At 39.8% G+C, this 26,911-nt stretch overlaps 1 protein-coding gene across 1 annotated transcript in view; it reads left to right on the forward strand.

The window, feature by feature from the left end:
* CELF2 (CUGBP Elav-like family member 2) overlaps positions 1 to 26,911 on the forward strand; it is a 242,289-nt gene that overhangs the window by 195,833 nt on the left and 19,545 nt on the right. The window contains exon 9 of the mRNA XM_075709724.1: positions 10,554 to 10,688. Coding sequence (XP_075565839.1) covers positions 10,554 to 10,688 — 135 coding nt within the window. The remainder of the gene's footprint in view (positions 1 to 10,553; positions 10,689 to 26,911) is intronic.

Here is a 26,911-nt window from a genome sequence, read left to right on the forward strand (position 1 = left end):
AATCAGAGCACAGATGCACATTATGCCTGCCGCGAGAAACTGTTAAAAAGCTTTTTTTCTTGTTAGAGGAAAAAAAAAAAGGAAGCACAAAACCCCTGAATTGCTACATTAGTTTATTTTAATCATGAACCACTGAATCAATGAAATACAACATTGTGCTTGCCTCAGCGTCACAAAACAAGGGCTAAAATATTCAGAAGTCCTTATGAACACCATTTTCTCACTCTTCTTTTAATCCTGGTCTTCTGATTCTGCTTTGAATGAATCCTGAGATACTTTAACAAGTATAGATATACCGCACCATATAGCTATACCCCACAGGTATTCTTTGCTCAATCGTTGTATTATGCCATTATTGCAGTGACATCAGAGACTAATGTGAACCTGCTGTCTGACAATATAAATTGGCCTACAGATGACAATATCTCTGAATTATTCTCTCTTCCTCAGACCTGCTGGCAGTGCTTGCTGGTTCTATTATGTTACACTTGCAATCTAGCATTTTTTCATCAAAAAATGTATCTTAATATGATAAACAGAACGGAGCGGTTCAGTAACAGTTTTATGCTTGGCAGTTTTGGAAGTGGCTTTGAGCTCAGAGATTGTGTTTAAGGTTTTCATATTTGGTTAGGTCTACAAAATGAAAGAATTGAGACACTGAGGAAAAATAATGTATTATGTGCACCTTAGAAGTTTTCTGTTGCCTGTTTCTCACTGTTAAGTGTAGATTCAGCTTTGTCTCCAAGAACTGTGTTGAAACTAAGAACTTTAGTCAAGTAATTTCAGGATGGGCTCTCAATCCAGGGTGTGATTTATTCTCTGAAAATCATATGGTCTTGAGTCTAGTAGAAAATCATCTTAAGAATTCATAGTGGCATGTCATTGTTACTTGAGGGATATGCCTTCTCGACTAAAGATTAGATTGCTAATGCTCTCATCTATGGGATAATTTGATGTCTGACTGCCTCTACTAGAAAATATGTATTTTTTATCTTACACTTGTGTTATCAAAACAGCTTGAAGTTTACTCCTTTCTCTCCCCAAAATATGTAAGTCTTAAACCTTGATGTTCAAGGTCAAATTAGTGATACTAAATTTCTCTCCAAGCTGCAGCTCTACATGAAAGTGCCAAAGACTAAGCGCTATTTCATCATTAGGACTGAGAGTTCATGTCCTCTCCTCAGAAATCATGTGGTACTATGTTATGCTGCACATCTAGTATTAAAGATTCATTTATTATGTTTTTTGAAAGGAATAGGAAATACGTGTCTGCAGCAAGATCTTGCATTACCTGTGGAAGCTGTCCTTGAATGTTTGTAAAGGCCCAGAGTTTTTTAACTTAAGCTCTATATGTTCATTTTACAAAAATGAATCTAATATGTATTCCCATATTGCATATAGCTTGCCTATTAATAAAATATTTCAAGGTGAGGAATAAAATCTAGACACAATCGAGTAAGGTGCTAAAGAAGATCCATCATTGCAGCTTGCAAGTTCTTTGTACTTTGAGTTTGAGGTCCAACTTTTATCCTTGAAGTCAATGGGTGTGCTCACCACTGAATTCAGACACTAAAAGTTTGATCAAAAGCCACATGAGCCATTGAAATTCACTCTTACTTACATGTCGGGGCTCTAGCATCTCTTTTGTGCTTAAGTCTCGATGTAGTCACAGTTTGCTAAATTAGGACTTCTAATACAGCCACCCTCTTGTTCAAAATTAGGGACCTTCAGATCTGCAAGTATTTATTTGTACTGCTAAAGCTCGTGTTGTCTCTGTACTGAGCAGAAAGGAGACAGCACACTCCCTGCTGCACATGTGAAGAAATACTTGCCATGCAGTTGTCAGCAATATTATTTCTTAAATCAAAGCAATTTTCTGTGCTAGCAGAGCAAAGACACTGATTTTCAGTGTGAAGTTTTAAATTCCCTTTCCCTAATATCATGCCTCGGTCTGGTTAAAGTAGTTTTTGTGTGGCAAAAGCAGGGATTCTTTGGTTTTGTTGAAAGGAGTGGGGGTTTTAGGCATTTTTGGTTGAAGACAATGGGAGTTTGTTTGTTTGTTTGTTTAGGAGCTGGGGATCCAATCCAAAGTAAAATAGGGATTGTTGTCAAGAACTTGCTAACATACAGACATTAAACACACAGAGCACCAGCTCCAAAAGTGAATGCTGTTCTTGCTGTAGCAGCCCACTGGCCCTACTGTATGTTCAATATTGCTTTTGCCTTTGTTCATAAACCACGCATGAAGTCCAAGCAAATCATGAAACTGGCTCACCTAAAATTTGTGAAATATTAACATTTGAGAGACAAAAAGTAGCAATTTGCCATATAGCTTTGCAAGCTTTAAAGTTCCACACTTGGTTCCCCAGTTTAGGTTTTCTCATTTTTATGGAAAAATGAGATTTTCATTAAATTGTTTTATTTCCGGAGCCAAGCCGAAGAAAACAGTGTAATATGTCGAGACTGGTAATTAAGTTGGGAGAGTTGGCAACAGTGCCTTTGGTATTATAGTAATCCCCTGGCCTTGATTACAGGAGCTAACCCTACCTTGCCAAATTCTGCTTCACTGTCCTTTGTAAAACATACAAGCACATACCATCATCAAGGGTATATTTTATAGTGAGCCCTTCCTCACTTTTCCTCCCCTCCTCTGATATCTGCTAATGCTAATTTAAAGGCAATGTTTTCTCTCACATGCCTCTCAAGCCTCAGTGTCTAGCCTGTGCTTTGTCTTTGGGGAAGGCTAATAATGTAGATGAATTACATTATGTGATTTGATTGTCTTACTTTAAAAAGACAATGCAAGCTACATTAAGCACTAGCAACCTTTCAAGCAAAAAAGATTCCTCCTTCAAATATACACAAATTGCATGGAAGGCTTAGTTCAAAGAAGATTGATGTCTCTTGAACGTTCGCATTGAATTTGGCTGGTGCTGGACCAGACCCTAAAAGCTACAGTTATTTAAGCCGAGAATCACAGAATCATTTAGGTTGGAAAAGACCTTTAAGATCATCAAGTCCAACCGTTAACCTAGCACTGCCAAGTCCACCACTAAACCATGTCCCTAAGCACCACGTTTTTTAAATACCTCCAGGGATGGTGACTCAACCACTTCCCTGGGCAGCCTGTTCCAAAGCTTGAGAACCCTTTTGGTGAAGAAGTATTTAGTAATATCCAATCTAAACCTTCCCTGGCACAACTTGAGGCCATTTCCTCCTGTCCTATCACTTGTTACCTGGGAGAAGAGGCTGACATCCACCTCACTACACCCTCCTTTCAGGTAGTTGTAGAGAGTGACAAGGTCTCCCCTCAGCCTCCTTTTCTCCAGGCTAAACAACCCCAGTTCCCTCAGCCGTTCCTCATAAGAAGAACCTGGAAAGTACTATACAGACAGTATAAACAGGGAGGTTTTATATTACATAGGGCAATTGTAGAAAATTGAAATGTTAAAAAATATTCTATGAAGATTTTGTATTGTCCATTAATGTAAAATGTTTTGGCAGGAATAAATATTCGGTTGTACAGAAATATTTCTATATATGTGACCATTCAGGACGCATAAACTTGTATATTACTCATAAAAGACACAAAGGGGCTCTTAATTTCATTGAATAGACAGTGTATTTTGCTTTCAGAAGTCATGCAGAAGAAACCATGCTTTTGGCTTTTCTTGCTTTGGCTTTCAGATCCCTAAACCCTCTGCAGCTGGGACTTTTTGTATTTTTCCAATGTATGGTTTTTTTCCAGTCCTTTCCAAACTCTATCACAGTTTGGTTGCATTTTGGGTTGAACTTCGGGCCCTTTCTGAGCCCTGTTCAATCCATTTCACCCTTCTTCTGTTACCCAAGCCAGATTTTCTCCTGTTGCAGAGTCTGTAGGAGCAGATGGGTGAGAGAAACTCTGTGAGGTTCTGCTTTCTGAATATTTTCCTCTAATTGTTGGATTGGCTCAGTGGATCTGGAGGGACCGGTTGGAAGCCAGGACCATCTGCACGAAAGCTCTATAGTTTTGCATTGGCCCAAGGATCCTTATATCCTCTGACTCTTTGGTGGCTTCATTCCAGCAAAGCCATACTGAAGGAGGGCTTCTCCTGCTATGACCTCTTTAGGGATATCATATTAAAAATAAAGGTCACTGAGAAACAGTTTCCAGCTCCAGGGAGATAGCTGTTTCTTAAAGATAACTACCAGTTTTGAAAATGTTGACCTCAGGGACTAAAAACATTGAGCTTTTGTAACAGTAATTCCATTGAAAGTCCTACTTAATTTAACCCATACAATTAGCTTTTTTTTTTCCTAGCTAATAAATTAAACAACTCCATTTAGCATTTTTTGGAGAGGCAGTTTGAAGCAAGTGAGGCTGTTGTCAATCCATGTGTCGCTCCTGCTCACAGGAGAGGGAGAGGCACCTTGAGAAGAAAACCAATGCTCGGCAGTTTACAAGACGTGCTTATTCGGGTGGTAAAAGTGCATGATGTGGAAGTTTGGCTGAGTCTGGGCACAAGATCTGTAGCTCTGATGGCTTCACATCAGAAGCGAAAGGGGGAAGAGGGGCTTTTTATTGCCTCAACCCCTCTGTGGGTGGAATTCATCCCACTGAACCTCAGCAGTCTGGAAATTAGGCATCTGGTCTCCCTGCGATGTCAATGAAGAGGGAGTCACTCGCAGGCTGCAGTTCTTCCAAGGCCTGGGGTTGATCTATCTATTTTAGGATCAGATGAATCATCTGCTCGCTCACCCTCCTTTGACTATAGCAAGAGCCTGGGCGAGTAACTTCTATTCAGATAAAGTTAGATCAAATGAATCTTTCCCTTTCCCCCCCTTTCCCACTAGGCCTGGGGAAGTTTCTTGCCAGGAATGTGTTTAGAGCATGCATAACTTGAAAATGTGCTGAAATCTTATGTGAGTCAACTAGCAACTCTAACTTTGAGTTGGATTTAAGCATATATTAAAAACTAGGGCAGAATCAAATGTGGACTTAAAAGTTGTTTTAAGGGCTTTGCAAAATCAAACACTAAATGGTCAGGGTACCTTAAGCACTGTTCAGATAAGCAGCTTTTCTAGAGGTAAGTGCAGAGTATGTGTGGTTTGATGGAAGTAGTGCTCAGGTCTCTTGTCTATTTTAATTCCTAGAATATTGCTGGAATAACATCACACTCTTTCAGACACAGGCCATGAAGCCTTCGCCCCCATTTTTAACATCAGCATCCGGAACGGCTAATGTCAGGGTTACCAAATGGTTGCTTTTTGGCCCAGAGATGATAAATTTTACCTTAATCCACAATTTTTAAGCTGCAGTCAGGATTTAACTCAGAAGGAATAAATCCTAATAATTGGGAAGGATAAAATTTCCAAAGAAAAGGAAGTCAAATTAGTGGGAACTGCTTATGAGTTATCCAAGTTTGGCTCTAATAATCACCACTGACTTTGAAATTCTCCGTGCCTATATTGTCACTAAAATGTAGCCAGCGCCTTCCTTTATTAGGAATTTGTTCAGCAAGTGAATCTCAACTATTTCCTAATATGATTTTATTACAGTTTTGGAAACCCAAGAGCTGATGAGGCCTAAGAAGTCTTCAGGAATGGTTCATGACTCAATTGCCTCCTCTACAAATACCCAGTAATTCCAAATTTACAGTTATCACAGGAGAAAAGCTGTGGTGACTGAAATGAGGCAAATTGCTTCATTGTATGAAAGTTTGTGTCGGAGGCAGCACAAGAAGTTGTAAAATGTAAATCTCGTGCTCTCAGATTTCCCCGTGTTTTCACAGAACTGCATCTGTGACTGTGCAGCACTACAAAAATTTCCTGCGAATGCGCTAATAGGCCTTATGAGAATGTTCTATCACCATCCATCTGTCACTTTTTAACAGGCCTGATTGGCAAGCACTTGTAACAACTGACATCTGTTCTCGCTTATTGATATGTAGATTTATGGTAATTGCTGTGAACAATAAGACACAAAATTACCTAAGGTGAACATTAAATTAAATTTTCATGCCCCTATCCTTATAAATAATTTTTTTAAAAAATCTTAAGTTTCAAGCAAGACATACTGTGCATCTGTTTTGTACATAATTTAATTGTTTTTTTAATCTGCCAAATAACAAAACGAAAGTTGAATTTCCTTGCAATCTTGAGTATTTGCCAAGCTGATAGCACATTGGTAAATACATGTTATTAAAAATGGAATCAAACTGTATTGTGATTCTGGTTTCTTTTAATAATTTCCCTTTAATTCCCAACATCGTCTCCATCATGAAGATCAAGAGTTATTCCTTACCCAGAAGTTTTTTTTTTTTTCTCCCCTACAGGGGGATTTTCATTTTTCATGTGCAGCTCTGCCTATGAGGCTGTTCTTCAGCGTTAAGCAATTTGCATTTCTTCAGAGAGGTGCATTTGCTGAGTGAGCAGCACTTTCAAATAAAAACGATCTACTCATTTGCGGTCCAGCTCTGTTGCGGGATTTGGGACTGTTTTGAAAAGGCTGTAGGATGTGAAATGTGTGAATGGGGAGAGAATGAGAGAGCAGATTAGTCCCACAGAACTATACCTTGGCTGAAGTTCAATTGAACCAAAAATCCCCATTTGAAAGCAAAGTACTTTTTGGGTCTGGGACTGGAGAGCATTTGGTTTCCCTCCTCCAAGTTTGTCCTAGCAAGTGGGATGTTGACGCACTTGACAAGTTGACAGGAGAAACCAATAAACAGGGAGCAGAGATAGTAAAATGCCTGGGGAATGTGAAACAGTGATGACAGGACTTATTTTTATATGTTTGAGCAGACAGAGAATCCTAAAGAGTGATAAACGTGTTGACACAACCAGCTCTAGAGCATGCCGGATGGCGGTGTGTGCCGTGAGTCCTTGCTGCCATTCACATTCGGGTGCTCAGTTCAGCGGGGCTCTTTGCTGTCCTTCTCTTACATGGGTGTGACAACAGCAAGCAGTCTTTTTTCCTGAAGGCACCGAAGCTGACACCCTGTAACATCTGCAGAGCTGGTTTGTGGCCAGTGTCTTTTAGTCACCTCTACAGTAAAAGAGACTGGGTGGGGAGACAACTTCGTCACTGCCTAGCTCTTGTTTCTTAATCTTTTTTCTGGCTTTGAAACTCTTCCGTCAAGTTGATGGGTTCCTCTTGTGCTTCCACAGGAAATGTCCCACTATAAAAAAATGTTTTTGAGGGATGAGGCAATGCTGGTGTTTGTTTTGCATCTGCACAGGCAGGACGGTGGTTCGCGAGCCCAGAGAGAGCGGTTGTTTGTTCCGCTGCCTGTTGACCTTGTCTTGCCTCCTGTACTTTTCCTTGAGTGCTGTACAGTGTGCGTATGCTGCCTTCCAGCTTCGCAGCCCTCTATGCTCATAGCCTTCTGCAGCCTTGCATGCACAGACAAAGCCATTAAATTGCTTCAAAATCCATTTGCTTCTAAACTGAGGTTTGGAGAAAAGTCCATGCGTTTTCCAGAAGTATGTGGGGTTTCATCTAGGTGAAGCTATTTTGCAGTGTCTCCTCTAGTACCATTCTGTATTGGTTTGCTGTTATTTAATTCTGCCATGTGTGCTGGTTAAAAGTCCAAAGTGGAAACGTCCCCACAGAAAAAATATAAGATTATTATGACTGATCCTTCTGATGAATAACTAACCAGTGGGTGATAGAAAACCGTGCTGCCGTGGTGGAGAACAACCCACTGCTTTACCAAATTTCCATTACAGTATGGCATGAAATGTGGCCTCAGTGAAGACCAGCAATGTTTGCTCGACATTCTTTGCTGAATTATTTATACTTCTTATGAAAGAGGAAGGTGAATGGTATTTGAGGACCAAATACCAATCCAGGATGCAAATGAATTCCATATCTCATTTTGAGAACCACTGCCTGCTTTGTTTGTGAAGAGCTGGACCCCAGTTTAAGCCTTCTCTGTCCCTAAAATCGTGTTTGAAATAATCTGCAGAATCTTACTATCAAAGAAAGAGGATTTTTTAATGGGAAAAAAAAAAAAGAATTTTACACCCGAGGCAAGCAAGTCAGTCAACTGAGTAATTCAAAAGAAGCAAATTAAATTTATGCTAGCAAAATATCCTATCTGAATTTCTATCTGAATTGTATTTTTTGACTGAAAAGTTCTCAAGTTAAACCAGAGACAAGATTTGAAAACTGTTACGAATTTCCTTACTATCTCTTGTTTCAGAAATTTATTTGTTAATATGATGCTGCTTCCAAAACTTAGTTTTAGACTTATAGTAAAAATAAAAGGTTTTTAAAATACTCAGTCAAGTTTTCCTGCTTTAGAAGTTAACTTTGTTCAAGATTTGAGATGTTTTAAGCAGTTTTATGCTATTCATTTGGGTATCCAATATCTAATTCTTTAGTATTTATAAAATGTCCGTGTAATTAAGGTACAGTTTTGCCATTTCAGATTTATCTTTGTATTTTCAGCACTTAAACTTGTGAGAGCTGGTTTAGAAGACTGACCAAATTGCAACAATGACCCGTGTTCACTTCAGTGTTTAGTAGTTACACCTAATTGTCTAGGTTAATAATGACTTGTGACTAGGGTAGCTTTATTGCGCCTTGCAAAACAGTTTGGGTTGGCAGGGTTTGAGAAAAGCCTTATTTTTTAAAGATGGTCATTAACCTCCAAAAGAAACATGAAAGAGCTTTCTTGGTCACATAATTCTTCCAAGTTTGTTGGAAGACAGATTCCAGACTGCAAAGTGGTGGATCTTGGACCAACTAAAACCTTACTCCTAACACAGTCATTTTGGCACATTTTCAAAAGCACCAACATCTGAGCTAACTTTGGGCCTCAGCCATGCTAGGTGCTCACCTGAGACCTGATCTGCCTGTTGGAACATGCTGCATTTAAATTTGGGGATTTATTTACAAATAGATGCTTGTATCAAGGTTCATCTCAGAGTTGTTAATGCTGGAACAGTGAGAATACCTCTTTATGAGGCTCATTGACTGTACCAGCCTGAGTCTGCAACATATGCATTTGAAAGTAATATCACTCTCCATTATTGCAGGAGTTCTCAATTCCTAGAAAATACCTCTCCTTCATTGCATTTTTTTTCTTCTCAAACGTACTTACAAAGTCGTATTTTTAACCTCTTCTTTTTTTTTTTCATCTTCTCCAAGTTGTTATTAAGTTCCCCTGGTTTGAGAAACAAAGTGTGCAGGGAGAAGTAATATCTCTCGTTAGACAAACTAACATTCAGAAAAAAATTGGGCAAGTTTCCAGGCACTCAAGCTCTTCTTTGAGTGTTCCCCAAAATTCGTAGTCTATCCCTTGGTCTAAAAAAGGTATTGCTCTTCCTACCACCTAACATTTTGTGTGTACTTATCAGAACTACAAGAACATTATGAAACTGTTTAGTATTTTATGGGTCTTTTTGTGCACTTCGTCAGTTCTATTGAGGGCTCAAGCAGCATGCACAGATCTCCCTCATGTGTCCAGACCAAAAAGGATGAACTCTCACCGCCATCCAAACAATCTCTCTCATGTGTGTATGTAGACAACCAGTCTGATCGTCTCCCCTGTGGACAGTTGTATCTTATTCAGAGGATCGTGAGAAGGATCCAGTCTGGTTAACACTAGCACCTAACTTGCATCTGCTTTTTAGTCTCTTACTAAAGCAGTTCGCCTTACAATAAGTGCCTAGGTACTTTGCATAGTCCAAGTTAAAAGGTAGGTACTTTTGAAGGTCTCCAGAGAAGCAGACTCCTATCCCTCTGATTTAAGTCAAATGAATGCCATTTGCTGTTCCTTAATCATCTTCTTTTCCATTTCACATAAGTCCTGTTTGTTGTTTGTCCTTTTTTACTTGCCATGTAAATTAAAACCTTTGCTATTTAAATGCATGCATTTCTTGAAGGTCCTCATTGAAATACAGGTATATCTCCCTCACATCTTCTAAAAAAATGAAGTGACAGATGACTGAGTAGACTTAATATCACAGTCCAGAGCTTATGGCTTGAAAGTCCCTACCTCAGTGATGGCTCTGTGATCAGACTGATACTAATTTGATGTTCTTAGTTCTTATGCGTTTTTAGAAATGAACCATCAAAAGGAAAATCAGCAGAATTATTGGCTACCGCACAGCGTAGCCTTAGTAGATACATTCAGAGGAGACATGGGAAACAAATTGTATTCATCCCAATTATATGACGCTGTCCTCAATGTGTTTTAAACGTTAGTTGTCTTCTTTACACCTCCTGTTGTGTCAGGAAATAGTATTGTGCCTGGGCTTCACACAGAGTTTAAATTACTTCTAATTCTACACTTCCCTTATAGAAGAGGCACAAACCAGATTTAATTTTCCTGAACTATAGGCTGGTGCTTTTGCTGTATTCTCTCAACTCCAAGGTAGGGAGGTGAGAGATGCTATTTGGGGACGGTAAGAGGTGGTTCCCAGATTATAGATGTCTTGGGAATGAAAAGAAGAATTTAATCTCCTGGCAAGGTACATCCAAAGCTCCATGTCCATGGAAAATAGGTTGGTTTTTTTTTTTTTAAATTACATGTTTTAATTAACCCTATTGCTTCTCCACGCAGGCATGAACGCTTTACAGTTACAGAATTTGGCAACTTTAGCAGCCGCAGCAGCCGCCGCCCAAACCTCAGCTACCACCACCAATGCAAATCCTCTCTCCACAACGACTGGTGCTCTGGGAGCCCTCACAAGTCCTGGTAAGAGCAGAGTGCTTGCTTTCAAAACGCAAAAATGAAAATAAATGGGAAGCTGATAGTCAAAACAGTGATTCCATATTGTGTCTGAGTTCTGTGCTCATATAATTGCTAGAGACCCTTTTAATAGCTGAATAAATTTTTATTGGTGTTCTTGTTGGGCAAATAACTAATTTTTCAAGTGGTCCAATGTGGGCATGTTCACCTTTCCAGACTCATTTCAGAGGCCATTAAAGCCTAAAGGACCCATCTTACAAAGCTCTACATGAAAATTACAATTGCATGGGAAACTTAAAGTAAATTATACTTTCCAGAAAGAATTCAGTACGTGAGCCAATCCTTCCCATCCTACAGCAACCAAGGTGGTTGTTTTTAAGCCCTGAGGGACAGATCTTTGATTCCCAGCACAACATGCATGTATTGCCTTCACCCATCATGAACTTCTGTGAAGTCCTTCTCTCTTTTGTTCTTTCTCTTTTCTTTGTTGTAGCCTCAGTTGAGCTTTCTTCTGGTCCTAACTGAGAGTACAGTTACGGAAGTGATATCAGATGCACAAGGAATACACAGGCAGATTCTGAGTTTATTACACTAGGCAGAAGACAGATTTACGGGGGAATAAGGGACAGGATAAGAGGTGGTGGTGCCTCCATGACCACCATGTAGACTTTCAGCCATGCATGTCCCATGTCTGCAAAACCATAGAGAGAAATCGGGGAAAATCCAGAGTTTGGTAACACTTCAGCAACTCCAGAATCCACAGAGAGAGATGTTGAGGCAGTGTAGTTACTCTGGATTTACAGTGATGTAGCTAAGTCAAGATTCCGCCCGCTTATCTTTACATAAAGGCTGCAGGGTGTAATTACTTGCATCATGAAGTGTGTTTATTGCTGTTCTAAAAAACATTCATATTATTTTAGACACCACTAAAGAACATTTGCGTTTAATCTTGTTTAAGTGTGTATTTATTCCCCATGAAAAAGTAATTCATGGCAGACGGTTTGAGCTCATCAGTAAGGAAAACAGTCTTCACTGCACAATAGAACTGGGACCGAGTGTGGTGCCGGGTGTTAAAGCTGGCTGACGTTTCCTGTTATATTACAGTTTTATTGTTTGTTTGGGGAAGAGGTTAAATGGAAGACAGCTTGGCTAATACGAAGTTTGTGCAGCATTTTCCTGTTTCTGGTGTGAGCTTCATCTCAACCTAAAAATAATATTCATTCACAACATCTGTGAGAAGCAGACTGGGTGAAAATAATTTTGGTTTGCTGATACATATTTTTTTTTAAACCTGAGCAATCTCTTCCCTCTGACCTGGAGCTGGGGCTTAACACTTTGCAAAAGGCTAGTCTCAGTGTCAGTGCTTCTGTGCTATCCTGTCTAAATGTCACCCATTTATAGAAGCGGAAACGTTGCATTTCATGCATGCTCTGTAATATGTCTGCAGTTTACCTGTTAAATGTCTGGGTAGCCTGTCCTCCCGAAGCACGCTCAGCATTTCTTGAGCCATACCGACAAGACTTCTCAGGGCAGCTCAATGTACTGCACTGCAGTGCAGAGGGGCTGGAAATGAACTTCCCTTATCGTTGCTGCTCTGCAGCAAAGTGGCAGCAGAACCTCAGGCACCAGCATGTTTCTGTCATGCTCTTTGTCTTGCCATGTTAGCAGAGGACTCAGATTCATCCTTAAGGTCCACATTTTCCTCTCCCCCTCTCCAACACAATCTTCTTATCCAGCCTGATTGACTTGCTATTCCCTCTTTCAACCTGATCTCAAGGCTCCTTGAGTACCTGGAAGGTGGTTTCATGTGATGTCCAAGTCTGCAGAGTCATGTGGTTAGAAAGGTGCTTCAGCTGGGCTGGGCAGGTACTTCTTTGGGATAACTAGAGCTTAGTATTGCTCAGCGTGGTGTTGTAGAGCAGATACCAAGGTTTTTCCAAAGAGATTAATGATTTGGGCTAACACATTGAAGATGCGTTATTTTCAAAAAATTCTGGACATTTAGCCTTTGAAATAGTGTATTCAGAATGACAATCACTTTTGAAAGTCTTATAGGTAGTAGTGGTACACAAGTGTTTCTAATATTAGACAGCTTGGTGTGTCGAAGAGAAAGTCTGTATCTTATGGTTCATTGACCTATTTATGTTGCACAGCCAACCTAAAATCAAGCCTTGTTAAAATGTCCTTGAGTTTAACCTTTCTTATCTGGTTCCACATTCTCCACCCTATTAAATATTTTGTAAACCTGAATAATATGTTCAATGATTCTTCTCTGCTCTATGGAAAATGAATTTAGTTTGATAAAGCTTTTCATAGTAGCTCAAAGTATTTCCATTAAAACTTGAAATACGTTGGCAGAAAACATTTAAATCTGCCTTTCAATGTGTGGATATTTGGAGGCCTTGAGGGTATTTTTTTTGGTGTAGTTTTCTTTTAATAGAACACTTCAGGTTTTTGTGTTTCATAAGTGTAAATTATTTTGTCTGATTTCAAAGCCTGCACTAAGCCCAGGAAGAAATGTTTGTGTCTCTCCAGATAATGCATTAAATTAATATTTCTCAGTTCAGAAAACTGCCCAAATTTAGGAGAGTGCAAAGGTACATGTTTAAATTTAATCTTTTTCTTGATGCTCTTAAAGCCAAAATACTGCACAGAACAGGGATAGGCATGAGCATGTACTTCTAATATGCCTTAAACCATGCCAGCCACATAAATCATATCTATGTTTCTACCAATATATAAGTATATCTCTCCTGAAGATCTCTTCCGAATCAATCTTTGACCAAGAGCTCTTGTTCTGTCCGTTGTAGACATGTGTCATAAGAGCCCCAAAAGGTGGTTACTTCAACTAAAATTCATCTTGCAGCTCAGTTTTATATAGACAAGATTTAGGAACCTTCAGTGCATCAAACTGTTACGGAGGGATGGTGGTCAGACTGACTTTGATGCATTGGCAACACAGAACAGGCCAGGAAGTGAGGAACCAACAGCTCATCTGATATTTGAGGATGTCAGGTTTTGCTGCTGGCTTCTAATTGCAAAATATTCAAAAAGAAGAGAAAAATATTCAGCATCTAATAGTGACTGTTCAATCTGTACGAAACTTCTACTTCAAGGTTCATACAATCGCATATTTCCAAACAAATTAAACTCCAATGATCTTTCTCTCATACATTCTTACTAAACAGCTTTGACCGCAACAGAGTCTAAGGACACTCATTCTCTTCCGTGTGCTAAATACTTTCTCTTAAGCTTGAAACAGTATTCATTCAGAAAGAACAGAGACAATGCAATCCCCCAAACTATTAATTTTTTTATAATTGTAAATTTATAATTTCAATTTTGCATACCCATGGAAGTCTCTCCCTACAGCATTGTTAGAAATGATTTTTTAAAAGCCTTTGCTTAAAAAAACATGAAAGATTAAGCTTTCATTTTAGTAAAAATCCCCTCAGGCAATAAATAGGTTCTTTTGTCTCTTGGCCCTGGAAAAAAAATTAAAATGGTTTAAATTGCCCATGGTTAAAGTAACTGTTTCTTGCAATTATCAGATGGTAGTGAATAAAAATGAAAATGAAATCATGAAAGAATAAGAACCAGGTAAATGCATATTATGTCTTTCATGAGTTTCTCACGGGTCTTTTGAAGACTCATTTAATCATCTTTCTTGTCTTTTATTTTGATATGATAATTGTTTCCTTTATTTACTTTAATAACCTCTATTTAGTTAATTAATTCTTCACTTTCTTTTCATTTCACTTACTTAGAATACTTTCCTGTTTTAAAGGCAGGTACCTGTAGTATTTTGTAACATAAGGAGTTGGGCTGGGGTAGCTTTTACTTGACTCCAGGTCTAGGCCAGTTTGTCTCAGCTCCCTTTTGGTTGGGCCCTGGAAGTTTGCGTTTCCCATTAACTGGGAAGGGATTTTGGAGGCACTACCTCAAGTGTAGGTATTGACACTAAATTTCTCAATTTAGGCAGGATGAATCTCAACTAAGTGTCAGGAACCTTGTCCTCTCCTCCAGAGACTGTCCTTGACATGTTCTGCAAATGGATTGGCTAGCAAAGAGCTTGCAGGGTGGCTGCTATTCCAGAGTCTGCAGAGTTTTATGGTTTATTCACTAGGTGGTGGAAAGGCCTGGATGTGGATGTGAAGGGGGGACATACAAGCTCAGGATCAGAGTATCTGCCTCTAACACTGTCTGACATTTAATTTGCCTCAGTTGACCCACTACCCTTATTTTCCCAAGGATAATAATATTTATTCTGACTGTCCTGGGTGGTACAAGGTTGATACGGCACTGTAAAAAATTTCCTGATATTGGGAGCTATCAAGCTTCTGATCTTTTTGCAAGCTGACATTAAGTAACAGCAGAAAAATGTTTTGTGCTCAGAGGAAGAATATGGAAGTTGGGTTTCAGACAGCAGCTTACTTTGTCTTCTTGCCCTTCTCCATCACTGCATGGATTTTTATTGTTTAATGCCATAATGTTAGAGTCACAGAACCACACAGGTTGGTAAAGCCTTCCCAAGTTCTCTACTCCAGGCTCCTGCTCGCAGCAGGACCACTCAGAGCAGGTTGGCGAAGGCCATGTCCAGTCAAGGTTTGAATATCTCCAAGGATGAAGATTCCACAGCCTCTGTGAGCTCATTTCAATTTTGTTTCTTAAAATTCACGCATAAATGTTTTTTCAGTAGCAAGTAGGAAAGCCCTTCTATGTGCAAATGAAGAGATGAAACATCTAATTATACATCCAATTTTATCTGCATAAACATACACAATATAAGTTCTGAGCTGTGGGGGTATAGAATTGCTAAACCAGAAGCTAACCAGTTTCAGACTTAGGAGCCTTGATTTTCCGTGACATTTTCATGATTATCTGATTCTCTAAACTATTATTTATTCACACAGCTGAACTAGCTATTCATGCTTTGGTAAAAAAGCTCTTCAGCTTTATTTGCTGTGTAAACCTAAGAGGAAATCATTCTGCAAAAAAATACTGTCAGTGTAGAAAGCAAGACTTTTTTCTTTAACGACATCTTCAAATCCAGCCCAGCTTTTGCCATATTATATCAGAATTCAGCCATTAACTCTTATGTTGAAAAAAAAGCTCTCCTAAGCACAAAAGTCTAAAAATACTCATTTTCAGACAGATGCTGACATTGAAGAATAACAGCCCCAAAAAGGGAGTCTGTGGAGTATAGAATAAACTGAAAAAGAGAAAAAAACTGATTACAGCACCTGTCCTGTAAGAATTAATTCATCCTTTCCCCCTGCTAAGAGAATTATAACTTATAGCTAGCGTCCGTGGTTCATTATTTTCTCTACCCCCTAATATAGCATGAAGATTGTCTTTGTTAGTTGAAGGTATCCATGTTGTGAACACAGTTGTTGAAATGTTAGAGATTTTATAGAATATACAAGATGCTTCAGCTGAGAAGCAGTGAAGAATGTTCAAATAATCATTCTTAGAAGATTCTTTTTGTTCACTTCAGTACAATATGTTTTTCTCCAGTCAGTAGTGCAAGTCTGCCACCGTGACATTTTGTTAGAGGCCAGTACACCCACTGAGATAGCTGTGATTTGCTTCCAGGATGATCCAAAAATAACCCTACCAGTAGGTGTATAGGAAGGTCTGACAGTTTGCTAAAGAATGAATTGAGGTAGATGTTTCATGTTGGAAAAGATCGGCTTAAAATGCAGAATGGCACTTTTCATACTGTAGTACAAATTGATTATTTGTGCACCATTTCATGCGGAGTTAATGCAGGTTCCATTATTATAAGATCATTTAAAATAAGGTACCATTATTATAAAATTATTTAAAATAAGCTTTATTAGTTTTGCAGTATGTAGAAAACTTCCCTAGTATAATGTTAATTATTTTTAGGATAAAGATACAGTTGATAAATATAACACATATCTTAAGTAAAGGTTTATAAATACAGTATACATACAGTACACATACCCTGGATGGATGCTTAAGCAACCCAAGTGTATGATTTTCAATTTTATATTTAAATGCAGTCTTCTTATCGGCACCATTATCTTCGTGCTCTGAGCACAGAACAGTCCAATGCCTTAACCCTGATCTCGGCACCAATTTTTTAAAGGTGTGTGTTTGCAAGGAAGCCATGGAAGAAATCTTGCCTTAGCATGCCCACCACCCAGTGCCTGTCACTTGACTGCCTACTTCAAGGAGATTTGTGATGGGAGAACTATATTTCTGAACTGTTGTGTGTCAGCTGGGCTTACCCACATCGTGTTAAGTTTCTGAGTCTGTGGTTAGGCTCCTAAATACATGAATTGATTTTGACTGCTCTTCGTGCACAGAGATTATGCTACTTCTTGGAGAGATACATTGCTGCTCAGCCCATCTGGTAATTAGGTCACCGTTAAGCAGGCATCCAAACACACATGTTGGAGCCAAAAATAGGAAACTGGGCATGCATTTTTGACCTATATTTGTATTTTTAATAATGCTTCAAAATGTCTTAAATGCCCAATGAAGAAAAGAGTAGGAATTGTGACTAAAAATCTCCCAGAGTCCCAGTGCAGTAAAAGGAGAGGTGAAGGGTGATGAATTCCCATGGAGCCTCCCTGAAACGGTGGTGTCTCTCCCTGGTCTCCTCATTTGGAAGAACGAGCCAGCAATAACCTGAAGGATGCCAATGGCAGCGGCCAGGCCATCAATTAACTGGAATGACCTGTTTGCAGATTTGTCCCTAAAAATGTAAGAGGTCTTTGTATATTCTCCTAGCAAATTGGTTTCTGAACAGGTGTATCAATTTAGCCTAGAGGATCTTAGGGAAGTTCAGTCGCTAAACGGCTGGGCTTAGGGTGGGCAGAACCTGTCAGTGAAGCATGAGGCTGCCCAACAACTGCAGAAAGAGACGTTTTGCAAAAGCTCCTTGCCTCTTTTTTAGAATAAGCATTACCATTTTATGAATTTTTGGCACAGAAAAATGTCCGACTGTTTCCTCAGAATTGCATAAATACTGAAGTTGTATGCTGAAGGACAGAAACACGTGCATATTTTTCTGTGAAGCATTGTGCTAGTTCAGTCTTTGGGGGTTTTTTAGGAAACAGTGTGCAGTACTAAACCATGGATTAGTAGGATCTAATTCAACAGGAGACATGTTTGTTTTTTAAACATTAGTACATTATCATTTTCCTAAAGTATGAAATCCATTGCCTTAGCACATTTCAGGATTTACTTTGCTTGCAGTATACAAATAACGTTTTGCAATACATTACATTTTGTAAATGTCTCTCTACCCCACTCTTAATCTCTATTTCAAGCAACAAGAATGCCGGTTTGTAAAAAAGGCTATTTTTCTTTCCATTGGAAGTACTATTTCGCGTTCATTCGGGGTTGTTTTCTGCTAAAGAAACATGATACTATCAGCTTGGCTACACAGGTGAGCTTATATGTGAGCTTATATGCTATATATCTTACAAGAAGTTCCAAGCCCAGAAATGCTGGAGTTCATAATATTCAAGAAATAATGTAAATCTTAGCAAAACTCATATACTTGAAGGAGCTTTCAACTATTTAAGATTTACTACTCGCAGCACTGCTCCTTCAACCCTACTGAATTGTGCACGTGACCATGGATACTCGTGGTCTGTTTTCCTAAGGCAGGATAAATTGTGGAACATAATGGGAATTGGAGTTTCTGAATGTCTTTAACCTAATTGTTTCGGCGTTGTCTGAAAAGTGGTAGTTGTTTGACTATGGGACTGCTGATTTATTTTATGCATTGGCCAAACAAAAATATCTCCAACGACTGCATGAGTTTAAAAACAAATAAAGTAAACTCTTGACTGCCTTTGCTGTTGGTGGAACAAAAATGTGCAATACGAATGAAAAGAACCAGTGCCACATTGAACTACATGTGACTTTACAAATGGTCTGCAAAGGACCTGGCTGAGTAATTTTACATGAGACAAGATAATCCGCAAGTTCTGCAGCTTACAGAGGTGAATGACTATATCTTGTGGTGTGCTATTACAATGAGGTTGTGCTTGCACCCCACTAAAAATCCCTTCTTCCATGGAAATTATTATTCATGCACTTTCTGGACTCATAACTCTTTTACCTACAGACTCAAATTTTCGATATATAATTTATCTCATCTCTATCCTAAAATACCATGGATAGGACTCCCAAGTATCTGAAGTAAACAAATCTTTTAGGCACATCTTGCAGCAATGGAAAGACAAACACCTCCTGAGGACTATTTACCTGATCTTAAGACAGATGTGTTAGAGAGGTGAAAATGAGGATAAATCAGGCCATCCTCTCCCATGTACTAGAATTTGGATTGCCATATATGCATGTTATTAGCACTCTTGCAAAAAAAAACATTGCTTACCTTGAACTATAGGCTTGGACTCTAATGGCACTCTTTTTATGGAGAGGTGCTACTGCTTGTTGTTTGTTATTACTCAGTGGTGAAGGTATGTCAGAGATGTTTCAGGCACATGGGGGGCAGTGTGAAGGAACCTGTACTCCAGGCAGGAGATCCTGGCCTCAGGTAGAGCCTTATTGATTCTAGATCAGAAATTCTTTGGAAAATTATTTAGAAGTGGTTGTATGCTGAAGTGGCTCCACGTGGAGGTCATTTCAGCATCGGGGCACACATCCCTGAACAATAGCTTGTTCCAAATAGTGTGAGGTAGCAGTAATAAAGATGAGAGCGCAGCTGGAAGTTCCCTGTAGAAATGCTAATGCTCTGGTTTTGATGTGAACTCAGTGGTGCTTTGATGAACACGGGGCACAGCCCTTGGCCCCACTGAGTAGAACAGAGTCATAAATGCCCAGTAATTATTCTTTGTTTTCTTCTTATTGTGAGGTTTCAATCTGGTTTGATTTTGGTTTGAGTTACAGCTGGAAATACCTAATGGGCAGCTATGAAGTTTAACCCAAGCCAGTCCACTGTGCCCTATTATTCTCTTCTCCAGCCTCTCTTTAAAGTACATCCCACCCAAAGCCAGAAGCGATTTATCGTTGTGGTCTGCTGGGAAGAATGCATGATATGTTGCAGGCACAGTGCTGAAAAAGGATAGATGACTTGTAGTTTACACTAGAGGTGGATGGTCTTCACTGAGCAATACATTTCAACAAAACAGAAGCATCAGTATGGAATTGGCCCAGAATATTAACTTGCTTTTTACTCTCTCTCTCCATCTTTGTAATCCCACAGGAAAATGTACCCTTAAACACAGTAACCTAGATTCACAAAAATATGTCCAATCAATAAACCCTTGTTTCCTAAAATACCTTCTGTTTCTTGGAGGAAACTTACGGACCTTAAGACTAGAAAATGACAAAAATAGCCAGCTGATAGGTTTGTCTGCCATACCTGTAGTACCTTTGTATGCGCTGTTTTCTCCTCCTTCTTTGCACTGCTGTGGAAGGTCCTCAGTGTAAACACTATAATTTCAAGACAATCAGAAATGACAAGTTCAGCTTTAACATGAATTGCATAAGTGATTAAGATAAGTGACCCTGATTTTCACTTGTCCCAAGCTCACAGAGCTTCCTTAGCTCTCAAAGACCCATGCATTACTGAAGAGTATGGATTTATGAGTCTAAAGTTAGTCTCCAGTTCTGGAAGGCCTTGGCTTCTTCTGAATTTGCAAAGAATTTGAATGAATTGCTTCACCTCTCTGTTTTCTTTTTTTTTTCTTGTATAAGTGAAGGTACTCAAAGGACTTTGTAAAATCTAAAGCTGTTTTCAGAAAGGCAGCTTCAGTCAAAAGGATCACCATGGGGAAAGACTCCTCTCCCTCTCCCGCTCTGTCTTGCTTAGTCTCATTTGCACATGCACGCACGCAAACACACAGAAGCAAACAGATGTTGAGTGTATGCTGCTCTCCCTTCTTCCTTTCCTCACTGGTGCTTCTCTTTTCCTGTACGCTGATAAGATATGGACAGTCTTTCATTGGAATTGTTCACCTGTGAGTAATGAAGAAGTAGAGGAACACTGACTTATTTGAGAAAGGCTGTGATATTAGTATATGTCTTTCTATATTGTCATTCTTGTTTCCCCCTGACTCTTTCTTGCTCTCTTGCTTTTCTGGTGCTCTTTCCCTGGAGTGCATCTGTCACTTTTATTCTATCCAAGTACATGCAGAGCACTTAAACTTAATAGAATCTTCCTTTTTGACATGTCAGACAGCACTTCCAAGACACCAGAAAATGAGCAAGTTTTTACTTCTCTCTCCCCCAAAATGGTAATGTGTTTGTCAGAGGACCTTACGGAGAAGTGACCTCCCCAGTATAGGAAAATGCACCTCTCCTTTGCAAAAATTTGCCCCAAGAAACAGAACCAGTGCATGCTGGTGCTATGTTAGTGACTGGGAGATCACCGGTTTGTGCAAGGGTGAATACTCAGATTGGCTGGAGATCACTGTAAAGGGCAGACAATTTAATGCCAATCACACATGCTAGTTAGATTAGAATACTGATGAGCCCTTTAAAAGGCCAACTGCATCTTCTTTCAGCAAAAATATTAAAATGCCCCCCTTTCCCCCACCTCCACCCCCAGATTCTCCACTAGAATAAATTAAAACTTGGAGGTGTGGTTATTATCACAGAATAATTAGACCCCATGGGATTAGAGACACTCAACGTTTGTTAATGCCCCTGGGTTGTGATTATCTAATAATGATGATGCCTCTGTCATCGCTTAATTATTCTTCCCCTTTAAAATGTTTCTTATGCAGTCAGAGCCCGTAGAATGTGCTCATTTCAGACAGAAACACAACTGCAAATTCCTCAGAGCAATGTCACATGGGCGGTGTGATTGACTTGCCTGCTTCTCCCCCACGCCCATGTTTATAATCCTCATTTCATAAGCTCCATCATTACTATACTTGAATCACTCTGCTTTTCCATAGGAGACATTTAATTCATGTGTTTAGGAGAAAGGGTTTTGGCCTACCTCTCTTTAAAACAACCAGTTGTTAGTGCTACATAAAGAGAATACACCTTAATGAATTGATCTTAAACATGTAAGGTCAGAGCTGACCAGAATCCCGCATAACACCAGATCAGTGGTCCAGATTCCCCGCTACGCAAGAACCTCCTAGAGTTGGGTGCCTTTCTTCTCTGTTTGAGAGAGTACCACAACCAAAATAAGATGTTGTAAATCAGACCAAAGTTGGAAGTTTTGCATAGACTTTGTCCAACACAACTAAACTTTGTCCAATATCTTTAGTCTTTCACTCAGGCCAGCAGGTGTTCGTCTTGTTTAGATACAATTTGCAAGACATTGTTCCAAACATCATTGGTTTTTGCAACTAAAGATTAGAAAGAAAACAGAGAACACAGCCTTAATCTGATTATCCTTAAATCCAGTGTTGTCTCTTAGCTTTATTATCCCTCTTGTGCTAACAAAAGGACAATGGAATACTCTATTTACCCAAGAGATTTTGAGTAGTAAACAAAGATTTTAAATTCCATTCAACTTGCTAAAATTAGAGATTTCTACTTTGAGTTTAATATTTCTTTTCCATTTGTCCTCAACTCATAATTTTTTTTCTATGTCACTGACTGGGGAGATGCTAGAACTATTAAAATAATTTTGATTTTCTTTTCTTACTGCATTTACTCTCTTTGCATAATTTCTTTATATCCTTTCTTTCCATTCTTCTACTACAATTTTATTTTCTGTTGCACATGGCTAAATCTAAAGGAAACTAAGAGGAATCTAAAATCTTGAGGGATCATCCGAGGTCGGGATCTCCTTTTGTTAGATGTAGATTTAGCCCTGGAAATTTTACACACAAAGTAGTTGTGGCAGACTAGAATCAGAAGCAAAGCCAAGAGTTAAGTGGCATATTCAGTGTCAACGTCTATTCCAGTAAACAGACCCAAGAACAGAAGCCAGATCTCCTGTTCAGTTTTCTGCCAACACATTTTCATTCTTCAGCTTTCTTCCATTCTTCCTCAGTGTTACCTGACTTTTTCTACTTTTCTGCTATACGGTTCTACTTTTCATAGGTTCATAGAATAATCAAGGTTGGAAGGTCCCCCAGGAGGTCTGTAGTCCAACACCCTGCTCAAAGCAGGGTCAGGTGTGAGGTGAGATCAGGTTGCTGAGGGCTTGATCCAGTCAAGTCTTGAAAGCCTCCAAGGACATGGACTGGGCAATCTGGTAATCTGTTCCAGGGCTTGACAGTCCTCATGGTACAAATGTTTTTACTTATATCTGGACTGAACCTCCCTTGTTTCAGTTTACCTCTCATCCTCCCACCATGCACTACTGCTCTATCTAGCTGATGACCTCTTCATAAGTACTGGGAAGCTGCTTTAAGTCTACCTGAAACCATATCTTCTCCAGGCTGAACAAGCCCAGCTTGTTACAGGATGAGTCCTCCAGCCCCTGACCATCTCGCTGGCCTTCCACTGAACTCCCTCCAGCTGATCAATGTTTTCCTTGCAATGAGGAGCCCAAATCTGGATGTAGTATTTAGATGTGACCTAACAAGTGCTGAGTAAAGAGGAAAAATCACCTGGGTCTCCTGGCTCTTCTCCTGTTCCAACAGCCCAGCATGCTGTTGGCTTTCTTTGCTGCCAGGGCATGCTGCTGGCTCATGGTCACCTCCCACCAGGACCCCCTCAGGTCCTTTTCAGCAGAGCTGCTCCCCAGCCCATCCCTCCCCAGCCTGTGTTACTGAAAGGGGTTATTCTTTCCAGGTCCAGGTGCAGGACTTTGCATCTGTCCTTGTTAAATTTCATAAGGTTCCTGTTGGCCAACTCTGCCCATCTGCATCCTTCTGAACGGCAGCCATTTAGTCAGGACCAGATTAAGTCAGATCGATTTTATCTAGTCCTTGGAGTCAGTGAGCTCAGGAAGGCAGCAGAAAATCAGAAGTACACACAAATTCAGTACAAGAAAGAGGATTCTGAACTCAGACAACCACCAATAGAGATTTGACAGGAGTCTCTCCCAAAAGAGAACATGTTTTCTCTGCAACTTCTCATGCTTAAAGTCCTAGAGATACTGAACCTTAAATTTGTGGGTAATATTGATCCCTGGTGCGCTACTATATTGTCTTAACTGGAGCAAAATAAGTACTTTGAACACTGAGTTATTTAAACTCTCCATTAAGTAAAACAACAAGAACAAAGTTGTGGTTCACAGACGAGCAGTGTGGTTTGCTTTTAAACATGTACACATCCTCTACAACTGACTAAGCAGGATGTGACCAGAACACAGATAAGCAGGTAGCTGATATCAAAGTAAACGTTGAGCTTCCTGTTGTGCCGTGTGTTAGGTAGTGACAGGCAATTGTGGAGTGTAACTGAGAGCTGCCTAAAGCAAAGCTGTCAGCAGGGCTGACACAGTTACCATTGTGAATCTCTGTGTGGAAAGCCCCAGAGTAGTTAAGCCAGTCTTGGAGCTGCCCTGAAACCCTGCAGCACTAGGAAGCTGGTTCTGCTCCAGAAACATTGGCTGCTGTCTTCACATGGATGGGGTGGGTGAAGGTCTACAGCAACCCTCCATGCAGGCAAAAAGCTAAAGCTTTTCTTTGTCCATTCTCTCCTTTAGTCCTGCCCTAAAACCAAAATAATGCTTCCAAAAAGAAACTTCACTTAAAATCTTCGAAATGCCTCGTTGATATTATTAATACCTTAGTCCCAGGCCTACAGTGTGACTGTGTACCATTTCCAGACAGTATGCCAGTGTAGGAAGTGGGGGAAGGGAACAGGACAAGGCAAAGAGGAATGGAGAGCATGCACAGCCTTCGTATCACCACCCATAAAATAGTGCCAAGTTAGCATATACAGTATGGGGTTTCCAAGAGACTTCTTTTTTCTGTGGTATATGACTTTGCGGAGAAGTCATTGGAGTTCTTTATTTACTTAGACATTTCCCCCAAAAAACTGAAGAAAGAATGGGTCAACTACACACTGCAAACAGTCTCTCTGCTAAATCATAGCAGTACAAGTATGATTTGCGTAGGTCCTTTTCATCAGAGCAACAGTGAGAGGGATGGTTTATCTAGTACTTTGTTTCATCACCAAATGCTCAGGCAGCCTCCCTGGACCCTCCAGTCGACCTCCTCTGTTGGGAAAGAGGATTCCTTTTATAAATTGGCCCTGAGACATGAGAGGGGTGGGATTTGCCCAAGACTGTACTACAGACAAACATAGGTCTTTGGTTTTCTTACTTCAGTATACCTAGAAGCCCTATCAAGCACACTCCTTGGTCTTAGGTGTAGGAAGTAAATAGGCATGACAAGAATGTGCCTGTGCCTCCAAGATATGTCTTTCTAAGAGACAAGCAAGCAACTGGGAAGAAGAATTAGCCCTGTCTTGCAGCAAACAACATAGCCAGTGCTATGTGCAAGAGCACAAGAAGTTTTGAGGCAGAAGTGGGAGAGGCATCAATAGCATGTAGTAGACTAGCTCATCCTGCGTGCTCTTATGCAAGGCTATCCTACTTTGTATGACCTATACTGTAACCCTGCGTAAATTCCTGCTGCCTAGCTCCTTTCTCTGCCAGGGTGTGCTTCGCAGAAGAGTGTACATCCTCTGCAGATTAGCTCAGAGTTGCCCAGCATCAGGCAATTCTCTGAGCCCAAGATTTGATTGAGGTGATTATGTTCGAACTCCTGAGTTTGTGTGGTTTGGCATTGGTTCTGCATGCAGGATGAAAACAGATCCCTTGCTTTCACATCGCTGGTTTGTAACACAGCGTGTGGCCAACAGGAAGGGCAGGATCCATCCCACAACACATTTCCTCTCTGAATGGTCTGTATCTACTTCGAGTTTACCATCTCAATCAGTGGAAACAGGGGCACTTCCAGAGGGCAATTCAGCCCATCCTGAGATAGAAATCTAAAGGTAGGGTGTTTGAGTTGGAGGTCTCTTAACCTCAGAGACACCCCAAAAGATTAGTTTTGACTAGACTAGCTTAAACTAACGATGAGGCTGCCAAAGGTGGGGAAATTAATCCCATCCACAGTGTGCACAGCAAAGCCAAAGAAATATTTACACATCATTGCCTTTCCTAGATGTTGTTGTCCTGAATCTAGTTTTCCAGCTGATATAAATCCAGATGATGTAAATCATCATGACTCTATGGACATAAGCTAGCCAAAAGAATGGCCAAAAGTTTCTATGCTAATACTGGTTGTTCTTCTAGGTTGGCATAGTTTTGGGGAGTTGTGTTGAAATGTTATTTAAATTAAAGGGGAAATGGCTCATTGCTAGTTTAGATTTCTATAAAAAAAAATCTCTGACCTAAAAGGTGCTATAACCTTTTACAGGCAGAAATAAATGTGTTGAGGAGAAGAGTTGAAAATGCCAGCTCCTTCCAGCCTTAAAAATCTCTATGAATGCAACATTGCTAGTTAAACACAAATATCTATACTGTCTAGAGCATCCACTCCAAATGAAAATGTGTTCTCTGTATCAAAGAGAGCTCTGTTAAAGAATATATTAACCAAAGGCCAAGTTTCTTTATTCATAATGAAGTTGATAGCAAAATGTTCATCAATTAAATGGAGAAGCACAGTAAGATCAAATAGCTGGGGTTGGGAGTCATTTGGGGGTGTGTTGGGGGAAGGCTGCAGCCATGCCCTTCTCCATTTCACAGCTTCTTAATAATATTATTTGTATTATTTGAAGGTTTCTGGATGTTTATTAAAGCAGAGTTGAGTTTGGAAGAAAAGAGGAAGGCTGTGAGATTGACAGAAATTTGGGAATAGGGGGGGTCAAAGAAGAAGAAACAGTAAGGTCTCTAATAGCAAAATAAACATTTTTAACCTTCTCACCTTTTATGGTTGAAGATGCTAAAGTGTTCTGTAAAGTCTCGGTATGTGGCCTGGATGGAGAAGGCGACAGGTGACCAGCATGCAGCATATCTCCAGGAAACAGAGCAGGTTTTTCTACAGGTCACAGGACAACTCTCTACTCTTACAAGTCTAAACTGACCTCTTTATCCAATGCTGTGATATTATTTTCATGTATTAATAGATTTTTAAGGTCAGTGGGGAATATGAAGAACATCTTGTCTGAACTCTTGCAACAACAGCCAAAGGATTCAACCCCGTAACTCCTGCCAGTAGTCTCTGATTGAGCAACAGCCTCTTTGAGAAAGTTGTCGGCTTATTCCAATGACTGATGTTAGAGAGGAAAAAGTTCCTTTGAGTAGACAAAATCTTATCTATCATGTTCTGATGTTTATCCAGGGCTTAACATTGTGA

This window comes from Pelecanus crispus, chromosome 1 (genome assembly GCF_030463565.1).
Source record: "Pelecanus crispus isolate bPelCri1 chromosome 1, bPelCri1.pri, whole genome shotgun sequence".
NCBI lineage: Eukaryota > Metazoa > Chordata > Aves > Pelecaniformes > Pelecanidae > Pelecanus > Pelecanus crispus.